General features: G+C 40.9%; 1 protein-coding gene across 3 annotated transcripts in view; it reads left to right on the top strand.

The window, feature by feature from the left end:
- Positions 1 to 24649, top strand: part of LOC129726405 (DNA topoisomerase 3-beta) — a 297697-nt gene extending 273048 nt beyond the window's left edge. For all 3 annotated transcript variants that reach the window (XM_055683044.1, XM_055683043.1, XM_055683042.1), the window contains 3 exons: positions 23373 to 24027; positions 24096 to 24223; positions 24274 to 24649. In XM_055683044.1, coding sequence (XP_055539019.1) covers positions 23373 to 24027; positions 24096 to 24223; positions 24274 to 24420 — 930 coding nt within the window. In that variant the 3' untranslated portion in view covers positions 24421 to 24649. The remainder of the gene's footprint in view (positions 1 to 23372; positions 24028 to 24095; positions 24224 to 24273) is intronic.
- The last annotated feature ends 2783 nt before the right edge of the window (positions 24650 to 27432 follow it).

Genomic DNA, 27432 nt, shown 5'->3' with positions numbered 1-27432 from the left:
AAGAATAAATTATGCTGACGCAGCCGCGTTAGCCAGCTTTGGCGACTCGATCGCCGATTGTATTATTAAGGCGTTTAAATAAAGTTAGTTTTAATCGTAACTCCAAGAATGTTGGACGTGATATACAATGAAAAGAAGTCCCGCATTCTTTATAGATAATTTCCATTGGTGACTCCGACGTACAGGGGATAGTCAAAATAAGTAGGATAGGCAAAATTTTGATGAAATTTGAAATGCTATAGCTTTGCTAAACGTTATTCGATTTTAATAATTCGAACACCATTGAACTGGAAAACTTTTGAAGTTTCATTTTCTGACCCCAGATCTGGCCTAGGTCACCGGATATAGGAAATATTCCTGAGTTCCGGTAGGCATGTCAAACCTGCTAATTTTTGGATGGATTTGGTAATGGGTTACCTGATAGAAATGCTCATTTGCATCATTGGCATAGATGACAAAATCATTTCTGAAGCGAATGGTTAATCAAGATCCGGAATCGGCCAAGAACTCATCGAGAAATGGCTATTTTTCATCCGGAAGTCCTCAGAGGAACCTTTAGTGGGGGACATTTACGTTTTTGCACCAAATATAGCGTGTTACACCTCTATCTTCAGGATTTTTTATCAGGAATCTTTTAAAAGACATATATCTGAATAAAGGCTGCATTGGCCACTTCCGGAACGGCCTGGAGGCCCCGAAGAAATCCCGTAGTGGGAGAATTCACATTTCTGCATCAAAATATAGCATGCGACACCTCTATCTTCAGGATTTTTCCTCAGGAATCATCCAAAAGACATATTTTTTTAAATACAGATTACGTTGGCCACTCCCGGAGCGATCCAGATTCCCCGGAAGAACCTGGAATTGGGACATTTACATTTTTGCATCAAATAAAGCGTGCGACGCTTCTACCTTCAAGACTTTTCATCAGGAACCATCAAGAAGACATATTTTTGAATACAGATTACGTTGGCCACTCCCGGGATGATCCGGATACCCCGTAGGAACCCGGAAATGGGGACATTTACATTATTGTATCAATTAAAGCGTGCGACACTTCTATCTTCAGGACTTTTCATCAGGAATCTTACAAAAAAAATATTTCCTAATATAGGCTGCATTGGCCACTTCCGGAACAACCTGAATGCCCCGAAGGAAGATCCGGATGCCCGGAGGAACCCGGAATGGGGACATTTACATTTCTGCATTAAATAAAGCGTGCGCATAGAGCTGCAAGATTTTTCATCAGGGTTCCTCCGGGGTATTTAGGTTGTGCCGGTAGTGACCAATGCAGTCTGAATTCAAAAATATGTCTTTTTGATGATTCCTGATGAAAAATCCTGAAGATAGAGCTGTCGCACGCTTTATTTAATGCAGAAATGTAAATGTCCCCATTCCGGGTTCCACCGGGGCATCTCGATCGTTCCGAGAGTGGCCAACGTAATCTGTATTTAAAAAATATGTCTTTCGGATGATTCCTGATGAAAATCCTGAAGATAGAGGTGTCGCATGCTATATTTTGATGCAGAAATGTAAATTCTCCCACTACGGGTTCCTTCGGGGCATCCAGGTTGTTCCGGAAGTGGCCAATGCAGCCTATATTAGGAAATATTTTTTTTGTATGATTCCTGATGAAAAATCCTGAAGATAGAAGTGTCGCACGCTTTATTTGATGCAATAATGTAAATGTCCCCATTTCCGGGTTTCTACGGGGTATCCGGATCATCCCGGTAGTGGCCAACGTAATCTATATTCAAAAATATGTCTTCTTGATGGTTCCTGATGAAAAGTCTTGAAGGTAGAAGTGTCGCACGCTTTATTTGATGCAAAAATGTAAATGTCCCAATTCCGGGTTCCTCCGGGGAATCTGGATCGTTCCGGGAGTGGCCAACGTAATCTGATTTTTAAAAAAATATGTCTTTTGGATGATTCCTGATGAAAAATCCTGAAGATAGAGGTGTCGCATGCTATATTTTGATGCAGAAATGTGAATTCTCCCACTACGGGTTCCTTCGGGGCCTCCAGGTCGTTCCGGAAGTGGCCAATGCAGCCTATATTCAGATATATGTCATTTAAAAGATTCCTGATAAAAAATCCTGAAGATAGAGGTTTAACACGCTATATTTGGTGCAAAAACGTAAATGTCCCCTACTAAAGGTTCCTCTGAGGACTTCCGGATGAAAAATAGCCATTTCTCGATGAGTTCTTGGCCGATTTCGGATCTTGATGAATCATTCGCTTTAGAAATGATTTTGTCATCTATGCCAATGATGCAAATGGGCATTTTTATCGGGTAACCCATTACCAAATCCATCCAAAAATTAGCAGGTGTGACATGCCTACCGGAACTCAAGAATATTTCCTATATCCGGTGACCTAGGCCAGATCTGGGGTCAGAAAATGAAATTTCAAAAGTTTTCCAGTTCAATGGTGTTCGAATTATTAAAATCGAATTAAACGCTATAGCAAAGCTATAGCATTTCAAATTTCATCAAAATTTTGCCTATCCTACTTATTTTGACTATCCCCTGTAATTGTCGAGGGTAAAAGTGCATAAGTGATAAGTGCGTACTCGACAATTAGTTGAAAATATAACTTTGTGTCAATCGCCGACACCGGGATAGTCGCAAAACTGCGATAAAAAGAAGCAAAAAAAATGCGTGATCGTCGCGGTGCAAGTGCGCGAAATATTAAGTGCGCGCCCCGGCGAATAATCGCGAAAATACTGCCCTCAGAAAGGGTAAAATCGAATAACTTTGTGTCAATCGCCGACACCGGAATAGTCGCAAATCTCGACAAAAAGGCACAAAAAAGTGCGCGATCGTCGCGGTGCAAGTTAGCGAAACATTAAGTGCGTGCCCCGGTGAATAATCGCGAAAATACTGCCCTCCGAAAGGGTAAAATCGAATAACTTTGTGTCAATCGCCGACACCGGGATAGTCGCAAAATTGCGGTAAAAAGGAACCAAAAGTGCGTGATCGTCGCGGTGCAAGTGTGCGAAATGTTAAGTGCGCGCCCTGGCGAATAATCGCGAAAATACTGCCCTCTGAAAGGGTAACCACCACTAAATTAAGAGTGGTCTTCGACGCAAGTGCCAAGACCACCTCTGGAAAATCTCTGGACGACGTGCAGGCAGTTGGACCAGTCATACAGCGAGATCAATTCGACCTCTCGCTTGAATTCAGAGGTGAAGACCACGTGCTCAGTGCGGACATTGCCAAAATGTACCGGCAAATACTAGTGCATGACGACGACACATGGATGCAATGCATTCGGTATCGATTTAACAAAGGTGAAAAGATAAAAACATATCGATTGAAGACTGTTACATATGGTGAAGGTGCCTCTTCTTTCCTAGCATGTCGAGCACTGTACCAAGCAGGAGAAGAGCAAAAGGAAACAAACGCAGAAATATGCAGCATCATTCAAAAGTCATTCTATGTGGATAATCTGTTGTTGGGAGCAGAAACCGCAGAAAAACTCGTGGATATCAGAAGAAAGACTGAAGCCGCTTTATTGCAGGGAGGATTCCCTCTGAGGAAATGGGCGTCTAACATCAAAGACTTACTATCCGGAATTTCGAAGGAAGACTTGGAATCCACAGTGCGCATAGGCGAACGGGAAACGGGAAAACTTTGGGATTGAACTGGGCACCAGAGAATGACACCTTCATATCCAAAGTGAAAGAGACACATGACGCGAAAGCCGTCTCAATGACTAAGAGGCGTTTGGCATCAGAAGTCCTGCGCCTTTACGATCCTCTAGGATTAATGCAGTCTGTAATTGTGGCAGCAAAAATACTACTTCAACAATTATGGAAGCTGCCGGTACACTGGGATGACGAAATTCCGGCTGCTGTGACAATGCAGTGCAACGCCATAAAAAAAGAATTACCTCGACTTCAGGAAATTGAATTTCCCAGGCAAGCAATTCCAAGTAAACCACATCTTTTGGAATTGCATGGATTTTCGGACGTCTCCACCAAGGCTTACGGTGCGTGTTTCTACTGTCGTAGTATCAACACAAGTGGAAGTGCAAACACACAATTAGTGTGCGCTAAATCAAGAGTAGCGCCAATGAAGGAAATCTCCCTGCTACGCTTGGAACTTCAGGGAGCACTATTACTGGCTGAGCTCGGTCAAAGGGTAAAAACTATATTCGGAGGTCGAATTACATCAGAACACTTCTGGTGTGACTCACAAGTCGCACTTACATGGCTAAAATCACCAGCATCAAGATGGAAGGTATTTATCACGAATCGAATCAGGAAAATTCAACATCTGACTAAAGTGGAAAATTGGCACTATGTCAAATCAGCCAGCAACCCTGCTGATCTCGTTTCGCGAGGAGTCACGGTAGGACACTGAGTAGGTTAATTGGCCTACTTACTGGGCACTGTCCGAGTAAGTATCACCTTAAAAAATTAGGTAAACTGACAGATGACTTATGTCGTTTCTGTAATTCTGAAGTAGAAACCTCGGAACACTTACTGTGCCAATGCAGCGCATTAATTCAGCAAAGACTGCATATTCTTGGAAAAGGTATCCTCACGCCTAACGAGATATGGTCTGCTGAACTAATGAAGGTAAGGAACTTCATCAAAGAAGTCATACCTTCTTGGGGTGAAATGCAAAGTCTGGGTGCGACTATCACTGATACCCATAGTGATGGAACGAACTGACAGTGCATAAAAATTAACGCGAAGTATACCACAATATATCTAACTAATGGTAGCAGTGGTCATAGGCTCCTACAGGAAAAAAAAACGGTAGGATAGCTCCTTGGCTGCAAGCGGGATTTGTGGTTGCACGGTCCGGAGTTCATGCAAAGCGGCAACTACCCCCAAAATCAATTTGAAGAGAGCATCTAGTGCTTACTAGAAGAAAGAGTGCAAGAAGTTTATATAATGACAATCAATACCGAGCCAATAAAGGACCTTGTAACACAATACAAGTATCACAACTCCTTTACGAAAACGCGCCGATGGTTTGCGTTAATCAAAAGGATTCTTAACAATTTCAAAGCCTAATCGAAAAAGTTGGGAGCAAAAGACATTATAACGGAACACAAATCAGGACCATTCACAATTGAAGAATTGGAGGGAGGAACGAAATCAATCCTTCACATCATGCAACAACGCGCATATCTCACCGAGCTAGAGGCGATTAAAAGCGGTAAGGATGTCAAGGAACAACCACTCGAGCACTTGAAACTCACACCACAGAATGAATTACTACACGTGTCGGGAAGGTTAAGTTTAGCTGAGTTACCACATACCCACAAAAATCCTATTCTGATACCTAAGTCACATCCTTTTTCGAAGATAATCATAAAACACATTCACGAAAAAAATCATCATTGTGGACTGGAATTAGTCATTAGCGAGTTCCGTCGTACCTACTGTATGCCGAATCTCCGAAACATAACTGGAGGCATAATGAGAAAATGTCTAAAATGCGCTCGTGCAAGGCCCAGGCGAATGCAGCAACATATGGGAGCACTTCCATGGGCACGAGTCAATCCATCGTCCGCGTTCACCCAAACTGGAGTGGATCTATGTGGACCATTTGAGGTCCTTCTCAATTACAAATCAAAAACAAAAACTACTGCGTCTTTATTCGCTTCTCCACAAAGGCTGTGCATATAATTTTTTTTTATTCTCGCTTATTTTCCGTCGGTCTAGTTCCGTCACTGTTGTGGCCAATCACCGACGCCCAGGGAGGCGACTCCACACCCAGGACCCTAACTCACGACCCGTTTATTAACGGACCGGCGCCAACGGCTTTACTTCTTCATGCGATGGAAGGCGTGATCCCAGAGATTTTTCGCCTCAGCAAATCTCCCGGTGTCGGCTAGGATTGATTCTAGACCAGTTGGGTTGGTTGTGAGTGGATCACGCCATCGACCATCGACAATCTATGTCGGCGGTGGGATTCGAACCCAGGCGTCGAGCGTGGTTGGCAGAGTCGTTACCAACCACACTAGCCCCCCGCTAAGGCTGTGCATATAGAAGTAGTGGAGAATCAGTCAACCAATGCATTTATATCGGCACTTCTAAGATGTACGTCAGTACGAGGAACACCGTCCACGATTTACTCAGATAATGGTCGCAATCTCGTGGGGACAAGCAGAAAGCTCGCCGAATTGCGAAAGGTCTACAACAACCAGGTATTTCAAAATAAGCTTATCGGTTTAATGGCGGAGCAAGGTATCAAGTTCTCATTTGTTTCGTTGGGATCATCACCGCTTAATTCTGTAACTGTTGAATTATCGACGTTTATCGGTGAGAAATAAATGAAAAGCAACAAATTTCGATCGATAGATGTGAAACAGTACGCCGGTATAGTTTTTTAGTCTAGCAAAATCCGCTGAAGATGACTGAAAAAATAAATAAGTAAGTCGAAACGTCCGAAAATTTGTGGCTTTCAATTTATTTCTCACCGATAAACGTCGATAATTCAACAGTAACAAGTTCTCATTTATACCACCCAGGAGTTCTAACTTTGGAGGGCTCTGGGAATCTAACATCAAAACGGCAATACGGTTATTCACTGGGGCCGCTAGAGGGGCACATTTCAACTTACTAGAGTTACAAACACTCTTCTATCAGATCTCAGGCATAATGAACAGCAGACCACTGACGGCAATGCTAACCTAACCGGACTCACCGCAACCTCTAATTCCCGGACATTTCGTGATTGGAAGGCCAATGACTGCCGTGCCAATCCCGACCCAAGTAGGCGAAGGTGGAAACTTGGATACAAGATGGAAAAGGGTTCAGAATCAACATGAGCAACTTTGTGTCAATCGCCGACACCGGGATAGTCGCAAAACTGCGACAAAAAGAAGCAAAAAAATGCGTGATCGTCGCGGTGCAAGTGCGCGAAATATTAAGTGCGCGCCCCGACGAATAATCGCGAAAATACTGCCTTCAGAAAGGGTAAAGTCGAATAACTTTGTGTCAATCGCCGACACCGGGATAGTCGCAAATCTCGACAAAAAGGCACAAAAAGTGCGTGATCGTCGCGGTGCAAGTTAGCGAAACATTAAGTGCGTGCCCCGGCGAATAATCGCGAAAATACTGCCCTCCGAAAGGGTAAAATCGAATAACTTTGTGTCAATCGCCGACACCGGGATAGTCGCAAAATTGCGATAAATAGTAGGAGGGTGGTATTCAAGACTCGACCGCATGACGTTGACTACCGTATTCTTATATTCCATTAAAACAAATAGTAGAGGGAATTGCAACTCCAGTATTTGTTGCAATTTTATCTAACAGTGCATTTCTAAATGCTGAGACGTTAAAACGTTATAAATAATAATATATACTAGAAGAATGGATCTCTCTTATTTAATCGCTGTCATTTCATACATATTCGAATCAAACTTTTGTTCGTAACTGCACTACCAAGACAATCATTTAATTTAGCGAATTGGGTAAAATTTTCCTATCTAAGCAAAAAGCAAACTCAACGAATCTATCTGAAATTGGAGACCAGAACGATTCAAGCAAAAATTTTAAATTTAAAAATTGTTTGACATTAAATAGATAAAGCTCATGCTAGGTTAGGTCCAGCCCAGCATATAACTTCATGTATTTAAAATAGTAGGAGGGTGGTATTAAAGACCCGACCGCATGACGTAGGACTCTATATTTTTCATCTAACAGTGCTTTCTTATTTGCTGACATTAGAGCGCTTTGAACAATAATTAATAAATAATATAAATGACATATATGGATGAAACGTTATTCATATTGGCATCCCCGCTTCCCAGGTATTCGAATTAAAAAAGCATTTGTTCGTAGTTTGAAATGACAAGACAAACATTAGAATTAACAAATTCGATGTATTCCGAGAATTGCGCTTATAGATCATGTTCATGTGTCGAGACATTGCGAAGATTCTCAATATATTCCTTTTAGCACTAGACGAAACTGCTAGCAAATTACTATAGCTGTAAACCTTTATTACAAAAATCCGTATCGTCCGTATGTCACTGATGCGGTTTTGGAATCAAAATGATGGGGTGAAATGTTCGAACGGTACGTTTTATACCAAGACTTCGTCAGATAATTAGAAAGAAGGAGGAGCTAAGTAGATGATGGAATGGTAAGGAAAATTTTTTTTTGAAAGCTGCGCCGGCCGCTGTCGTAATATTAACACCAGCACAAACATGCATTTATGCAAGGTTTTTTCCGCTAGCAACAGCATTTTGTAAAACAGAAAATTCAATTAACCGCTTCTATTATAAAACTTCGAGGCACCAAAAGGTGCCAGTTGCCGATTATTCTCGTTTACTGGTTATTCCGTCCAGAATTCCAGTCATTTTAGTATATTGCAGTAGCCATGTATTACTTACAGCCACCAGCATTACGGGTGAAACCGGCACGAGATGACCGGTACTCTTTTGTCTTTCCTCCTTTCAGCTGCTAACACCTAGCGTCCACATGTCACTGGTGCGGTTTTGGAATCAAAATGATGGGGCGCCGACCGCTGTCGTAAAATTAACACCAACAAAAAGATGCATGTTTGCAAGGTTTTATCCGCCAGCAGCAGCATTTTTTAAAACAAAAAATTCAATCAGCCGCTTCTATTACACAATTTCGAGGCACCAAAAGGTGCCAGTTGCCGAATAAATCCTTGTTTTCTGGTAAGTCCGTCCAGAATTCTTTCAAGATAGCGTCCGTATGTAACCGGTACGGTTTAGTAATGAAACTGATGGGGTGAAATGTTCGAACGATACGTTTTATACCAAGGCTTCGTCAGATAATTAGAAAGAAGGAGGGGCTACATAGATGATGAAATGGTAGAGACAAATGTTTCTTGAAAGCTGCGCCGGCCGCTGTCGTAATATTAACACCAACACAAACATGCATTTTTGCAAGGTTTTATCCGCCAGCAGCAGCATTTTGTAAAACAGAAAATTCAATTAGCCGCTTCTATTACACAATTTCGAGGCACCAAAAGGTGCCAGTTGCCGAATATATCCTTGTTTTTGGTTAGTCCGTCCAGAATTCTTTCAAGATAGCGTCCGTATGTAACCGGTATGGTTTAGTAATGAAACTGATGGGGTGAAATGTTCGAACGATACGTTTTATACCAAGGCTTCGTTAGATAATTAGAAAGAAGGAGGGGCTACATAGATGATGAAATGGTAGAGACAAATGTTTCTTGAAAGCTGCGCCGGCCGCTGTCGTAATATTAACACCAACACAAACATGCATTTTTGCAAGGTTTTTTTCGCTAGCAGCAGCATTTGGTAAAACTGAAAATTCAATTAGCCGCTTCTGTGACAAAATTTCGAGGCACCAAAAGGTACCAGTTGCCGATTATTCTCGTTTACTGGTAGTCCGTCCAGAATTCCAGGCATTTTAGTATTTTGCAGTGCCATTTATTACTAACAGCCCCAGCATAACGGGTGAAACCGGCACGAGATGACCGGTACTTTTTTGTCTTTCCTCCTTTCAGCTGCTAACACCTAGCGTCCACATGTCACTGGTGCGGTTTTGGAATCAAAATGATGGGGCGCCGGCCGCTGTCGTAAAATTAACACCAACAAAAAGATGCATATTTGCAAGGTTTTATCCGCCAGTAGCAGCATTTTGTAAAACAGAAAATTCAATTAGCCGCTTCTATTACACAATTTCGAGGCACCAAAAGGTGTCAGTTGCCGAATATATCCTTGTGTTCTGGTTAGTCCGTCCAGAATTCTTTCAATATAGCGTCCGTATGTAATCGGTACGGTTTAGTAATGAAACTGATGGAGTGAAATGTTCGAACGATACGTTTTATACCAAGGCTTCGTCAGATAATTAGAAAGAAGGAGGGGCTACATAGATGATGAAATGGTAGAGACAAATGTTTCTTGAAAGCTGCGCCGGCCGCTGTCGTAATATTAACACCAACACAAACATTCATTTTTGCAAGGTTTTTTTCGCTAGCAGCAGCATTTGGTAAAACAGAAAATTCAATTAGCCGCTTCTGTACCAAAATTTCGAGGCACCAAAAGGTGCCAGTTGCCGATTATATTGTTGTTTTCTGGTTAGTCCGTCCAGAATTCCAGCCATTTAAGTGTTTTGCAGTAGCCATTTACTACTAAAAGCCACCAGCATTACGGGTGAAACCGGCACGAGATGACCGGTACTCTTTTGTCTTTTCTCCTTTCAGCTGCTATCACCTAGCGTCCGCATGTCACTGGTGCGGTTTTGGAATTAAAATGATGGGGCGCCGCTGTCGTAAAATTAACACCAACAAAAAGATGCATATTTGCAAGGTTTTATCCGCCAGTAGCAGCAGCATAAACATCGGAAACAGAAAGTGACAACAACAATAACAACAAAGTCTGATCGATTGTATCCGTTAGTGTTGACTGTGCTTGGGAAGAGAGGTAGTGATTGGCTGCGCGGTATGATTTAGACAATCGATATTGATTACCAATTTTTCAATAGTGTATCTCAAAAAATAGTTTGTTTTTGTTACATAAATTTAACCGTAAAAGAATTTCTGATCGATTGATGCCAAAACCTCGAAAACCTGATTGTAGATGACTGCAAAATAAGCGCTCAAAACCTGACCACTTTTCCCTGGGTTTCCCTGGTTGAATTACTAGATTTTCAAATTCAGGGGCCTAATTTCGATATAGACGTTAGTCAACGTCAAAAGGAACCAAAAGTGCGTGATCGTCGCGGTGCAAGTGTGCGAAATGTTAAGTGTGCGCCCTGGCGAATAATCGCGAAAATACTGCCCTCCGAAAGGGTAACCACCACTAAATTAAGAGTGGTCTTCGACGCAAGTGCCAAGACCACCTCTGGAAAATCTCTGAACGACGTGCAGGCAGTTGGACCAGTCATACAGCGAGATCAATTCGACCTCTCGCTTGAATTCAGAGGTGAAGACCACGTGTTCAGTGCGGACATTGCCAAAATGTACCGGCAAATACTAGTGCATGACGACGACACATGGATGCAATGCATTCGGTATCGATTTAACAACGGTGAAAAGATAAAAACATATCGACTGAAGACTGTTACATATGGTGAAGGTGCCTCTTCTTTCCTAGCATGTCGAGCACTGTACCAAGCAGGAGAAGAGCAAAAGGAAACAAACGCAGAAATATGCAGCATCATTCAAAAATCATTCTATACGGATAATCTGTTGTTGGGAGCAGAAACCGCAGAAAAACTCGTGGATATCAGAAGAAAGACTGAAGCCGCTTTATTGCAGGGAGGATTCCCTCTGAGGAAATGGGCGTCTAACATCAAAGACTTACTATCCGGAATTTCGAAGGAAGACTTGGAATCCACAGTGCGCATAGGCGAACGGGAAACGGTGAAAACTTTGGGATTGAACTGGGCACCAGAGAATGACACCTTCATATCCAAAGTGAAAGAGACACATGACGCGAAAGCCGTCTCAATGACTAAGAGGCGTTTGGCATCAGAAGTCCTGCGTCTTTGCGATCCTCTAGGATTAATGCAGCCTGTAATTGTGGCAGCAAAAATACTACTTCAACAATTATGGAAGCTGCCGGTACACTGGGATGACGAAATTCCGGCTGCTGTGACAATGCAGTGCAACGCCATAAAAAAGGAATTACCTCGACTTCAGGAAATTGAATTTCCCAGGCAAGCAATTCCAAGTAAACCACATCTTTTGGAATTGCATGGATTTTCGGACGCCTCCACCAAGGCTTACGGTGCGTGTTTCTACTGTTGTAGTATCAACACAAGTGGAAGTGCAAACACACAATTACTGTGCGCTAAATCAAGAGTAGCGCCAATGAAGGAAATCTCCCTGCTACGCTTGGAACTTCAGGGAGCACTATTACTGGCTGAGCTCGGTCAAAGGGTTAAAACTATATTCGGAGGTCGAATTACATCAGAACACTTCTGGTGTGACTCACAAGTCGCACTTACATGGCTAAAATCACCAGCATCAAGATGGAAGGTATTTATCACGAATCGAATCAGGAAAATTCAACATCTGACTAAAGTGGAAAATTGGCACTATGTCAAATCAGCCAGCAACCCTGCTGATCTCGTTTCGCGAGGAGTCATGGTAGGACACTGAGTAGGTTAATTGGCCTACTTACTGGGCACTGTCCGAATAAGTATCACCTTAAAAAATTAGGTAAACTGACAGATGACTTATGTCGTTTCTGTAATTCTGAAGTAGAAACCTCGGAACACTTACTGTGCCAATGACGCGCATTAATTCAGCAAAGACTGCGTATTCTTGGAAAAGGTATCCTCACGCCTAACGAGATATGGTCTGCTGAACTAATGAAGGTAAGGAACTTCATCAAAGAAGTCATACCTTCTTGGGGTGAAATGCAAAGTCTGGGTGCGACTATCACTGATACCCATAGTGATGGAACGAACTGACAGTGCATAAAAATTAACGCGTAGTATACCACAATATATCTAACTAATGGTAGCAGTGGTCATAGGCTCCTACAGGAGAAAAAAACGGTAGGACAGCTCCTCGGCTGCAAGCGGGATTTGTTGTTGCACGGTCCGGAGTTCATGCAAAGCGGCAACCACCCCCAGAATCAATTTGAAGAGAGCATCTAGTGCTTACTAGAAGAAAGAGTGCAAGAAGTTTATATAATGACAATCAATGCCGAGCCAATAAAGGACCTTGTAACACAATACAAGTCCTTTACGAAAACGCGCCGATGGTTTGCGTTAATCAAAAGGATTCTTAACAATTTCAAAGCCTAATCGAAAAAGTTGAGAGCAAAAGGCATAATAATGGAACACAAATCAGGACCATTCACAATTGAAGAATTGGAGGAAGGAACGAAATCAATCCTTCACATCATGCAACAAAGCGCATATCTCACCGAGCTAGAGGCGATTAAAAGCGGTAAGGATGTCAAGGAAGGACCACTCGAGCACTTGAAACTCACACTACAGAATGAACTACTAAACGTGTCGGGAAGGTTAAGTTTAGCTGAGTTACCACATACCCACAAAAATCCTATTCTGATACCTAAGTCACATCCTTTTTCGAAGATAATCATAAAACACATTCACGAAAAAAATCATCATTGTGGACTGGAATTAGTCATTAGCGAGTTCCGTCGTACCTACTGTATGCCGAATCTCCGAAACATAACTGGAGGCGTAATGAGAAAATGTCTAAAATGCGCTCGTGCAACGCCCAGGCGAATGCAGCAACATATGGAAGCACTTCCATGGGCACGAGTCAATCCATCGTCCGCGTTCACCCATACTGGAGTGGATCTCTGTGGACCATTTGAGGTCCTTCTTAATTACAAATCAAAAAAAAAAAAAAACTACTGCGTCTTTATTCGCTTCTCCAAAAAGGCTGTGCATATATTTTTTTTTTATTCTCGCTTATTTTCCGTCGGTCTAGTTCCGCCACTGTTGTGGCCAATCACCGACGCCCAGGGAGGCGACCCCACACCCAGGACCCTAACTCACGACCCGTTTATTAACGAACCGGCGCCAACGGCTTTACTTCTTCATGCGATGGAAGGCGTGATCCCAGAGATTTTTCGCCTCAGAAAATCTCCCGGTGTCGGCTAGGATTGATTCTAAACCAGTTGGGTTGGTTGTGAGTGGATCACGCCATCGACCATCGACAATCTATGTCGGCGGTGGGATTCGAACCCAGGCGTCGAGCGTGGTTGGCAGAGTCGTTACCAACCACACTAGCCCCCCGCTAAGGCTGTGCATATAGAAGTAGTGGAGAATCAGTCAACCAATGCATTTATATCTGCACTTCTAAGATTTACGTCAGTACGAGGAACACCGTCCACGATTTACTCAGATAATGGTCGCAATTTCGTGGGGACAAGCAGAAAGCTCGCCGAATTGCGAAAGGTCTACAACAACCAGGTCGGTTTAATGGCGGAGCAAGGTATCAAGTTCTCATTTGTTTCGTTGGGATCATCACCGCTTAATTCTGTTACTGTTGCATTATCGACGTTTATCGGTGAGAAATAAATGAAAAGCAACAAATTTCGATCGATAGAAGTGAAACAGTACGCCGGTATAGTTTTTTAGTCTAGCAAAATCCGCTGAAGATGACTGAAAAAATAAATAAGTAAGTCGAAACGTCCGGAAATTTGTGGCTTTTAATTTATTTCTCACCGATAAACGTCGATAATTCAACAGTAACAAGTTCTCATTTATACCACCCAGGAGTTCTAACTTTGGAGGGCTCTGGGAATCTAACATCAAAACGGCAATACGGCAATTCACTGGAGCCGCTAGAGGGGCACATTTCAACTTACTAGGGTTACAAACACTCTTCTATCAGATCTCAGCCATAATGAACAGCAGACCACTGACGGCAATGCTAACCTAACCGGACTCACAGCAACCTCTAATTCCCGGACATTTCGTGATTGGAAGGCCAATGACTGCCGTGCCAATCCCGACCCAAGTAGGCGAAGGTGAAAACTTGGATACAAGATGGGAAAGGGTTCAGAATCAACTTGAGCAATTTTGGGCTAGGTGGAGAAATGAATACCTTCATGAGCTACGCAACTTTGCCAAGTGGACTAGAAAGAATCCGAATGTCAAGATAGGGCAAATCGTGCTTATAGGAGACGATAACGTGTCTACGGCAAAATGGCCCATGGGCATAGTCACACAAATATTTGCTAATGCGAACGGCATCGTGCGCGTAGCATCAGTACGCACGGCTTCAGGTGTATACAAGCGAAATGTACGAAACCTTGCTCCATTACCAATCGCGAGCCTAGAAGCGGAACCAAGCAATGAACACAGTCCCGATAAAGGAGCGTCTGAGAAATCTACAAGCGAACAGCTGCAGGCGTCTTAGCGATGTATGGACACGCAAGGTCCTACACGGGAGTTAGAAGACGACCCTCCGTCCAAAGCCACAGATGTAATTTGTGACAGACGCTTGCGCCCCCGTCCAAAAGGGGGGAGAAAATAGTGAAGCTTAAGCCGAAAGCGATGTACCAAACATCGTCGTCGATGAGAACGCTCGCATTATAGGGTTCCCACGACCATGGGATCTGATTCAGCAGAATCAGGCCTACGTCGGAGCGATAAAACTGACGGGGCCATCATCGCCGCCTTAAAAGTCGCCGCCATGCTGTATCACTGGCGGCGAAGCCAGAAGCGGATGCAAAAACTAGAGGACGGTGCTACCCGGGCGCGAATAGAAAACGCGTCGCGGGTCTAAAAGCACCCAACACATTTAGTGCTTACGCAGCCGCGTTAGCGGGTCTAAAAGCACCTAACACATTTAGTGCTGACTTCGCAGCACCGGCAGCAGTCACCAACGTACTGTGGGGCCATTTTGAAAAAAGACGGTCAAAAGTCTTTTCTCACTTTGTCTCACATTTTAGGGGTTTGGTGTCTTCGGAAGAATTGTTCAGAATACTAATTATAGTTAGCTGACATTTTCATATAATTGCTTATTAAGCTAGTATCGCACTTGGAAAAATTAACTTTTTTATTTTGCGAGATATTCAACTTTGATCTTCGGCAAAGTAGTAGAGCTATCGATTTCATGAAACTTTGCCTAAGACACAAAATTCCTATGTCTTATCTCTGAAAAAATATAACCGTTTTCTTTAAAAGACTACCTTAAAACTAGTTTTTTCACTTAAATTATATCTTAACTACTTCTGATCGACTTCAGATGTTCTAGAATGTTTTAGATAATAACAAAATACAATTTTTTCTAAATAAATTCTAAAAAATATGTGTACTTGTACCTCGAAACTATAATTAGTATTCTGAACAATACTTCCGAAGACACCAAACCTGGGGGTAAGAAAAAGTGAGAAAAGACTTTTGACCGTCTTTTTTCAAAACAGCTCCACTGTGCAACGGCAGCAATCGGCTGCACGGTAAAGGAAGAATAAATTGTGCTGACGCAGCCGCGTTAGCCAGCTTTGGCGACTCGATTGCCGATTGTATTTTTAAGGCGTTTAAATAAAGTTAGTTCTAATCGTAACTCCAAGAATGTTGGACGTGATATACAATGAAAAGAAGTCCCGCATTCTTTATAGATAATTTCCACATAGTATGGTTCAAAAAAGGGCACTTAAGGACGTCAGTTAGCCCTCTCCATGATCAATAAAATGAACGTGACTGTTATGCGAATATTTTCGACATGGGACAACACAAACGGGTTTTGATTTTCCATATTCATGAACAAAGTTTACTATTTTACAATTTTTTTAAAAACTTGAGATGATTTTAAACAGATTCCCACGAAAAAGTCAAAATCATCAAAAATCGATATGGGACGGATATGCGAAGAGCGGCAGTATAACCCCTTAAAAAAACAGCGTCATCAATCATGTTTTCCCATGCATTACAATATTACCGTTTTAAACCTAAGTACAAATACCTATTTACAGTGATGGACAAATGGTTAACCGCGACTGACCTACCCGTTAGATATGCCACCTTATATAGGCTCATCCAACCAAATTATTTATTGTCGTCGATAATAAGCTCTTAGTAGTCCAGCACGCGCTCTAACTGGCGTCGCTTGACCGTCGATCGTGAATGGCGTGCACAGTCAGTCCTTCATTTGTTCGGTTGCACTTCCCAACACGCTTTTTAACTGCTTTGTTCTCCTAAATACTGCCTAAAAACTTGTTTTTCCACTTAAATAATATCTTAACGACTTCTGATCAATTTAAGATGTATTAGACGATAAGATGTATTAGTTTCGATAAAAAATCAATGCAAATCTCAAGCGGATATGCTTAGATCAACATGAATGCATCCAAAACATCAATCGGTAATAGCTTATGAGCTTATAGTTTCGCCTCGAACGAATCTTCATGTAAAACACAAAGTTCGAAGTAGGTGGTGCCTTGAGCCTTGAGGCCATAAAAGCAAAAACAAAAATCCTAAGGGTTGTATGCAATGCCACGACCGTAAGGTTGACTTAGAACAACATATGGTTGTTCGTTACATTACTTGTATTGAATATGTTTAAAATTTTGTGCAAAAGTTGAGTTAAAGTGCTACCGCATTTCAACAGTCATGCAGATCAAAATAACAGTTTACTATTAATTCTAGCGTAAAACAAAAAAAAATTAAATCTTTAATAATTTGTTTGGTGTTCTTATAAGGAAAATTGTTTTTCAATTTCATATCGGATATAATGTTGATCGCATCTGTATGCTACCCCGACAGAGGGGATTGAGGAATTTTGAAGCAACACAGTTAAAAGCTGTTTTTACACTGAAAATTTGACGACCCATATATTTTTATTGGCAGCATTCCAAAATGTTTGTGTGTTGTCAGAATATGGCAACTTTAAATTAGAGGAAGTGCCGGCTAATGTATCCATTACTGTTGCTGCCCGCCATTGCACAAATGCAGCTTTTTACTAGAGGAAGTGCCGCTGCATCAGCTGGCCCTACCACATTAACGTAGCTGATACCCACTGCAACTACTGCTATCAGTTGCCAGTGGCTACTTGCCGCAAGCTGTTGCTGCTATCCGTTTTCACAGCAGCTGCTTCTATCTGCTGCCACTACTACTGCTAAGTGAGGACTGCTGTTGTCGCTGTCTAGAACTAATGTAAGCAGTTTCTGATTGATTGATTGATTTGGGGACTTTAACCCCAAACGGTCATTCGTCCCTAATAAGCAGTTTCGGATGAAACAGGCTCTTATATGGGCCAAACCGTATATTCCAAATTACCAGGTCTATAATTCTGTCGACCGTTCTTTGGAAAGCAACCGTTAGATCAATCGAAAACTGTACTTCAACAAGAATTGACCCATTTCGACAGTATAGTTACTCGTATTATTTAGGCTCGACAATTTTGAAGGTCTGATTATGTAAAAACTTTATCTTGAGGCAGATTGCGAAAGTTGTTCGGGTGTTGCATAATACTTAAGAAAAAGATAGTTCAGTACGTTCTAAGAGGCATGGAGAAGGAGCAAAACTGTTCCATTATTCAAAATGAAGTGTAATTAAATTAAGAGAAAATATTAATTCTTCAATTAGGTATTTAACATTAATATTTATTTATTTATTTATTTATTTTTTTCGTCAATCATATATGTAGACTAGTTACATCAATTTCTAAACTATACACGAACATAAAACAAATTAATTTTGTGTCCTCAGCCTCAAGGACTTGAAATACTGTTTCAGTTTATACCGGGACATCGTAAAGTCAATGGCTTCGCAGTGTTGATTATAAGAATTCATCATATTATTTATAGGTCCATTTTTTGCGTATTCCGTACGATGATGGTTAAGAGCAAATAAACTACGGTGTCGAAGTTGTCGAATGGGTGCATAAAAGTTCAATTTAGAAAGTAGTACTGCTGAGTCAACGGTCTGCGAAACGATATCGTTTACAAATGAAGCCATCGCGTACTCTCGCCGTTCTTTCAATGTTTGAATGTCAATCAACAACAATGCTACAGTATTCCAGTAGTGACCTCACATAGGCAATATACAAAGTTTTGATAGTGTACGGGTCTTGAAAATTGTAACAGAAGCGTTTGATAAACCCTAACATGTTGTTTGCCTTGTGTATGATAGTGTTATAGTGGTCGATGAAATTAAGTTTAGAATCTAAGATTATTCCTAAATCCCTAACTTTATCACATTTCTTCACATTCTGATCCCCTAATGCAATTACAATTTTGGGCGTTGTTAATTTTCTGCTAAAGGATATTACATTGCATTTTTTTACATTTACTTCAAGTAGGCTTTTCTTACACCAGATGTAAAATGTGTGGATTTCATTCTGAAATACATTGATGTCTTCTTGATTTTTTATTTCCAAAAACAGCTTCATGTCGTCGGCATATATTAGAACTTTGATATTTTTGAGGATGAAGGAAATGTCGTTTACGTACAAAATAAAAAGAAGTGGTCCTAAGTGGGAGCCTTGGGGAACACCTGAAGTAACTTGAATGGGATTTGACTTTTTCCATTAAATTTTATTATTTGTTGCCTGTTAATATGATTAATAAATATGATTCAAGCCACTTCAGGAGACCAGACTCAATTCAAATTTTTTGCAGTTTAAAAAGTAGCATTGGTATGTCAATACGATCAAATGCTTTGCTGAAGTCTGTATAGAGAGCTTCAACATGGTTCCCATTATCCATTGCATTAAATGAGTAATCTACGAATTCGAGTAAATTTGTGGATGTAGAGCGGCCTTTGAAGAAGCCGTGTTGTTTGTCAGTTATTAGATTTTTGACTTGAGCAAATATCTTTTCATTGACAATTGCCTCAAAGAGTTTAGGTATGCAAGAGATAATAGCGATTCCACGATAATTACGTATGTCAGATTTTCGCCCAGATTTGAAAATAGGCACTAAAAATGAGCTTTTCCATATATTTGGGAAGACTCCAGTTTCCAACGACATATTGAACAGCCAGAACAAAGGAGATGTAAGTTCCTTCGAAAGATTTTTCATGAGTGCTGGAGGTATTCCGTCAGGTCTAGGTCCTTTGGAAGGGTCTAAATTTCTCAGACCCTGCAAAACATCCTGTACCTGAAGTTGGTTGACACCAATGGATATTCTGGATAAAATGCAAAATAATCGCGGTCGCGATTTTCTTCGGAAAATGTGGTATAGATTGCCTGGAAAAATTTTGCAAAGAGATTGCAATTTTTCTCCGAGTTATCACCAACATGTTCATCGAGTTGCATTAATGATGGAATATTGTCTGATTTTAGTTTTGTTTTGACGTAATTGAAGAAGTTCTTTGGACAAGACTTAATTTCTAGTTCAGTTTTTGTATTGAATTCTTTAAATGCATTACTGATTGCAAAGTTCAGTTGATCACATAATTCCAAGTTAATTGCTAGATTTTCACTGCTATTGTGCTTTTTGAAAATTTTGTGAGTTTTTTGTTTGCGGTTTTTAAATGTTTTATTTGTTTGTTATACTTAGCGGTTAGCGTGGCGTCGTTTTTTCTTCAATGAAATCTCTTGAGAGATGATGTTGTACAGAATTTTTTAAAAGACGCTAACAGATGATTCGACATTTCCTTCATCTCTAAAAATTTTTTGCCAACTGACACAGTTTAATTTGTTTTTAATATTTGCATAGTTCGCGAGTTTGAAATCAAGGACTTCCTCATACTCACAGTCGTTGGGTCTTTGATATTCATGTAGAAATAAAGAATATTCAATTGCTGTGTGAAACTTTTCGTTTTTCCACAGTGGGTTAAATGATTCGGTCACACAGAAATCTTCATGGATATTCGTTAAGAGTAGGTCCAAATAGCAATTTTCACGGTTTCTTACATGGTTAACCTGGTTCAAACCTAGTTTAGCAATTTCGTCAAACATGAAGTGCAAAGTGATGTTATCTCCAACGACTGGGAGTAGGATGCTTTCGTTTTCAGGGTCCAAGATGAAGTTAGCGGTGTTTTGATTGAAGTCCCCATAGATGTGAACTTTCACTTCTGGAGGTAGTTCAGATAAAATTTTTTCTGCGCAATTAAAAAACTTTTCGTACGTAATTTTATTAGCGTTATGTGGAGGAAAGTACACAGAGGCGAATACGTGTGATTCACCTGCTATGTGCGATTTTATCTAAATGTGCTCGAATTCTTTGAATTTAGGTGCAGCAAGAGTTTCTGAATTAAAATTCACAGAGAACGCTATGAGGACTCCTCCGCCTGACTTCTTCTCGGATTCTTGAAGATTCCTGTCATTCCTGAATACATTAAACATATTTCCAAAAATCTCTTCACTTTTGACAATTTCATCCCAGTTTGTTTCAGTCGCCAATATGACTGAAAAGGATGTGCTTTCCCTTAGTTGTTGTAGGCGGTGTGTTCGTTCACTGGATAACGATGTCCGATGAGACTGCAGGTCTGCTAAAGCGTCATCGCGTGATATTCCCAGTTCTTCATGTACGTCCAGGAAAATTTCACGTAGCAGGTTTAAGTCAGTTGGTAGTCCTTCAGCTGCCAGCATCACCGATGCACTATCCACTGGAGCTGCTCTTTTAGACATAGAAAAAGCATATTTTAAGTTGGTCCGACAAGGTTAAGTACTTGGGACTAATTTATGATAAAAAACTTATTTTCAAAGAGCACATTGAGAGTATACAAGCCAAGTGCATTAAATATACGAGATGTTTATATCCTCTCATTAACAGGAATTCTAAACTTTGTTTAAAGAACAAACTTTTGATTTACAAACAAATTTTTAGACCAGCAATGCTTTATGCTGTACCGATCTGGTCAAGTTGCTGTTCAACAAGGAAGAAAACGCTCCAAAGGATTCAGAATAAAATTCTGAAAATGATTTTGAAGCGACCTATTTGGTTTGGTACACTCGAATTACATAGACTTACTGGTGTTGAACCATTAGAAGCTATGTCAAATAAAATTATTAACAATTTTCGACAAAAATCGTTGCAATCCTCAATTGCTACGATAAGCTCTCTTTATAGCCAATAAGTTAGCAATTAAGTTAGTTGTAAGTTTACTTCCCCTTTTCTGAAAAGTAGGTTTAAATCCCTACGAATGATAAGTCCTAATTGCGAAAGCAAACAAATCCTAACAATTAAAATTACAAATTTCTAACAGTGTTGAGAAGTCACCATTTGTGATTGGACACACATACTCATTATTTACTAATATTTATCATAAATACTTATGCTACTAAAAAAAAAAAAACATCACCGATGCACTAATTTTGGTGATTCCTCGAATGCATACCGTTATTGGCTGATCATGCAGGAAAGCAAGGAAAGTTCGTACCGTATCCATAATTTGCTTTCAGATAGCGTTTGTCACCAGCAGCGGATTGCTCCGTTAGTCTGACAATCGGTGGACGCATAGGATCTAGCAGCGGAGCAGTATTTTCCGGTTCTGACTTTGAAGTAGTGCTCTGTGTTGTACCTTTTTCAGATCGATACGGGTTGATAGTTTCTCCTTTCCTGAAGTTGATGAGTTTTGGAGCAGAAAGTGCAGCTATCGGATGGTCGGTTGATGAGGGTGGCCCGGCGAAATGAACTTTTGCTGTGTCTAGTAATTCTTTGTCTGATGCGTTGATGCGTTGATAGTTTTGCGTACCGCTGTGCTGGTTGTTTTGTTTACTGGTATGAGTGATTTGTTGTTTTCTTTTTTAAGGATTTCTTTTGGCTTTTTCGGCAGCTTTTTCTTGTAGTCTTCGAGACCGTTGGTTGGCATCATAAGTGGACCAGTCCTGCTTTCATTGCCATTTGTTACGCAGAAATCTCCATCCTGGAGATTTATGGTCCGCTTTCGGGTAGAAAGATTTTTCAGCTAGTTCTTCCTGAAGACTTTTTTGAGGTTTTGCACTGCATGTGTTGGTCACCTGAAGATTGGAGACAGTCCCTGAGACAAATTTCACCTCCTCGAGTATTTCAGTAAGTTTTGAGTCGTTATTTGTATGAGGTTTCAATGACTCAGCCTCTGTGATTGAACTAATAAAATTGCTTGTCAGGCTTGAGAGCCGTTCGTCAAAATATTTATGTATTTTTTGTGGCATCGTTGAAAACGACTCGCTGATGCCGGTCAATGTCGTGTGCAATTTATTGTCACACGACTTTATGTGCTGCCCGACCGCACTGGACATGTTTTGATTGCTTTTGTTAATCGCTGACAAAGTTTCTTTGACATCATTAAGCAGGTGCTCAATACTGTCGAACAATTCTGACACTAAGCAGAATTTTTTCATATCCGCGGCAATGCGATGATTGGCGTCCGTCTGTCGATGAATTGCCTCCACAAGCTGCTCCTGTTGATGAAGCAGCTTCCGTACGTCAGCTTCCTTCCGGAGAATTTCTTGACATTCCGTACACAATGGCGCCATATAAGATGTGATGAAAAGTTCGCGGTGTCGTTGTACGCCGATACACGCAGCATGGTAAGTTCTACTGCAGAACTTGCACTTCCAAAGAAAGCGGTCGTCGTTAATGCTGCACGAATTTACACCGCACGGCATGGTTATTTACGTTAATACACTGAGCGGAAGAGTTACGACACGGATGGTCAGCAAAAACACGCGACGTTGTCAAGGTGTGAAAAAAAAACAAAAAAAAATGTATACTATACAAGTTAATTGCGGAGCGAAAAGCAAACGCGTCCGCGCCCGACGACTGTTCGAGGCGAAAAAAGACTGGTGATAATTCGTAGTGTGAGTGCCTTTTTCACCAATTTCAGTTTCTTGTTTCTTTCGGTATTCTAGGGCAGTAACCAGCTAATGGCATTGTACTATTAATTGTTCATAATACAAAATTTTACACGAAATCTTCAAATATGCGCTATACATGATAAGTTAAATTCAGGTGAACTTAGAAGTAATGCCTACACCAAATGTTTTTTCCATTACTGCAATTGTCTGACGCACTAAAAGAAAATCTTAATTTATTTTCAGATAGATCCAGAGCTGATTCTTCCTTCAATGCGATCTGCTGTTGAACAACAATTAAATTTAATCGCCCTGGGATCGGCTGATTACTTTTCAGTATTAAAACATGCTGTCGAAATATTTCAACTTAAGTTTTTATATTTTGTTCAAAACATTAGTAGCATGGATATTCTGTTTGAAGCAACGTTTTCCTCCTTATGTTCCGCAGGAAAATCTCTTTCTCGTTGCGGAAAATGTCGACGATATATGAAATACATACAATCCAAACCTGCGAGGCTGCATTGCTCACAATGTGACGAAACATACACAATGCCGACAAAAGGAACAATACGTGTATATAAAGAGCTTAAATGCCCTTTGGATGATTTTGAGCTACTTGCTTGGTCTAGCGGAGCCAAGGGCAAATCATTTTCGTTGTGCCCATACTGTTACAACCATTCACCTTTCAGAGGCATGGCTAAAAACTCAGGGTGTAATAATTGCCCCCATCCGTCTTGCACACATTCTTACTTAAATCTGGGCGTATCCAGTTGCATCGAATGTGAACAAGGTATTCTCGTAATGGATTGCACTTTGTCCCCAAAAAGTTGGAAACTAGTTTGCAATTTTTGCGATGTCATCATTAATTGCTTCGACGATGCATTTAAAGTGAATGTTGAAGGTAAGCATATAGATCAATACACTATGAATTTCTGAATTTATTTTTTTGTTTCAAATAATTAATTGCAGCTGATTCCTGTGAAGAGTGTGGCGCGCAATTAATCACTGTTTTATACAAGTCTGATAAAACGCCATTTAAGAATGATGTAACTGAAATGAAAGGCTGTATATTTTGTTTTATAGATTTTTTTCCAATGGTACGATAATATTTCTAATTGGACTCACTTAACTAAATAAACACTTACAGATTGAAAAGCATAAAGCTGTTGAAGTACGCCGTAGTCAAGGTGAGCGGTATCGCGGTCGCAGTGTTCGAGGAGGAACCAAGAGTGGCAAAGTTCGCTACAAGCCACCCAAAGATAAAATGGCGAAGCTGGCGGCCTATTTTGTGTAATAAGTTATAAATAATTAATATTTTTCATTAATTAGGCGTTTAGCATCGAAACTGTCCTTTGCCAAAGGTAATCAAACAATTACAATATATTAATTTCCAGTACATTTCGGGAGCAGGATGCTTTGTTTGTACACAAGACCTTAGTTTCGAGACAGCAGTAGAAGCTAGATCAATTTTCACAGCTTTGTTGATACAAAGGAAAGAACAAAATAAACTAAGTTGAACGTCACAGTGGTGGTTTGTTCTTGCTAGAACGCTTTAAAATTTTTAGATGGTCATGCTGTCATTTTATACTCTTCTTTTAATGTATGGACTTATCACTGCGACCATTCGATCTGTCGTGGTATTACCAGGTGTTTTAGGAACTTCATATCATTGGTAACATCAATAATAATGGTAAGTGACATGCTTATCCTTTACATCTGCGCCTGGATGTAAGTTTTTATCGGCGGTTTCAAACTTACTGCTCTAGTACATATACCGAGCTTTTCTCCCACTGCAAATATCGTCAAGCACAATTCCCTCTTGAAATTTGACAAACGTTCACTGCCTATAATCGCATACCAGTTCCATATGAATTTCATCGCTTTTGAGTTAAATATTGTAGGAAATAAAGGCCATTAACCGGCAATACCGTGTGTGGTAGCCAAGTATGACTCTGTTGCTGTGAGTGATTCGGTGTACCAATGCAGCCTCGAAGTACGGGCCGGGGAGAAATGTTATTATTATGGGTGTTGATGTAAGAACGAAAGCGTGCTAAATAAATAAGTTGCTTAACAGGTATTACTTAATTATACAATTGTTATTCGGAGTGAGGTACTACATTTGGCGACCGAGGTAAATTTGAAACGAGAAGAAAAGGTAATATTTATAATACTTTCAACCTGCATTTCATACACATGAAATGTTTGTTTTCTCTTCATGGGAAATGAGGTTATGTTTAATTGACCTACGGGAGTGCTATACTACGTAGAAGTAGTAACCGCGAGTAGAAGCGGTGGATGCTTACGCACGTTACGAACGGAGGTTAAAAATACTACCGGTGTGTAGTGGCTGTTAGTAACAGCGATAATTTGAGGCTACCAAAGAGCAACGGCTGGAAGTAAACAACGACCAGAAACATTATATGCTATCAAAACAAAGCAGCTGTTGAGCAGAGATTTAAAGCTTGATGGAAGGCTACAACACAGTAGCGGCTCGTGGAGTGATACAAGGCTATTTACTGATAGCAGTTCTTAAGAGAATTAACTTGTCGATCGTGGAAGCATGGAAAAGTGGGATATTCCACAATTCCACCTCAAGGCACTGCCAAGAAATATAGTGCGAAATGAATGGGTTAAGTATAAGCGGAATTTCGATTACATTGTCGCTGCTACCGGAGAAAAGGACAGATCTAGGATCCGGAACATATTTCTTGCGAAAGCGGGACCTGATTTACAAGAAATTTTTGTCTTTGCTATACCAAGCGCCGATTTTTTTTCTTCATCTATAATTTATTTGACACGGCACAAATACAATTCAATGTTTAACGGCGCCAATTATATCTGGTAGCTTACTTTCTAAAGTATCTTAATAACTAAAAGCAAATTTATTATCCTCGCTGCCGACTACGAGCTGAAACTAAATCTAACTTAAAGCTAGAATGTTTTGCATGAAAAGCACTGATTTGTTGTTTGATGGTTTTCCATCGCCATAGGTAAGTAGCATATTGAATATGTTCCGCTGCTGGGCCAAGATATTACGGACTGGCATATTGGGTTGTCTCCCTCGGGACCTGAGAGTATCGTGCGGGTCTAGTTGCTGTTTCCGGATCCGGGGTCTTAACGTGTTCTTGTCGTTTGGTTGGATGTAGGCGGAAGGGAATAGGATTAAACTGGGGCGTGGATGGATTTCAGGAAAACGTATATAAGGGACATGTAGGATAGGTCACGGCTCGCCAAGACATCACGAACAGGAACAGCCGGCTGCCTACTTTCGGCCTGCAGGGAAGCTATTAATTTAGACCTGGCGTCACGGTGTACAGGGCATGACCAAAACACATGCTCTATGTCGTGATAACCTTCACCACAGGCACAGATACCACTTTCCCCGAGCCCAACACGATGTAGATGCGCGTCAAATCTATAGTGATTGGACATAAGCCGGGACATCACGCAAATGAAATCCCGACCTACATCCAACCCCTTGAACCACGGGTTCGTCGATACTTTGGGGATTATGGAATGTAGCCACCTTCCCAATTCCCCTCTGGTCCAAGCATTTTGCCAACTGATGATCGTATTCTGACGTACAAGTGCGAAAAATTCATTAAAAGCAATTGGTCTTTCATAAATATCACCGTTTGTTGCGCCCACCTTAGCCAAAGAGTCCGCTTTCTCATTGCCCGGTATCGAGCAGTTAGAAGGGACCCACGCTAAGGTAATCTGAAACGATTTTTCGGATAAAGCACTCAGATGTTCCCGTATTTTCCCCAGGAAATACGGAGAGTGCTTAACATCTTTCATCGATCGGAGAGCCTCAATGGAACTGAGACTGTCCGTAAAGATGAAATAATGGTCCGTGGGCATTTTTTCGATAATCCCTAGGGTGTACTGAATTGCAGCTAATTCTGCGACGTAAACAGAAGCAGGATTATCGAGCTCATGGGAGACGGTTAAATTGTTATTGAAAATACCGAAGCCAGTGGACCCATCAAGAAGTGATCCGTCAGTGTAGAACATATTGTTGCAGTTGATGTTTCGATTTTATTGGAAAAAATTTTGGGGATCTGCTGCACGCGTAAATGATCCGGGATTCCACGAGTTTCTTCTATCATGGATGTATCAAAAAACACAGTAGAATCAGAAGTATTTGATAAGTCGACACGATTTGGAATATTCGAAGAAGGGTTGATATTTTGGGACATGTGATTAAAATACAATGTCATAAAACGGGTTTGAGAATTAAGTTCGATTAACCTTTCAAAATTTTCAATCACGGGACGGTTCAAGACCTCACATTTGATTAGAATAC

This window comes from Wyeomyia smithii, chromosome 3 (genome assembly GCF_029784165.1).
Source record: "Wyeomyia smithii strain HCP4-BCI-WySm-NY-G18 chromosome 3, ASM2978416v1, whole genome shotgun sequence".
NCBI lineage: Eukaryota > Metazoa > Arthropoda > Insecta > Diptera > Culicidae > Wyeomyia > Wyeomyia smithii.
Note: the sequence above shows the minus strand (reverse complement) of the source record. Positions and strands in the feature narration are given on the sequence as shown.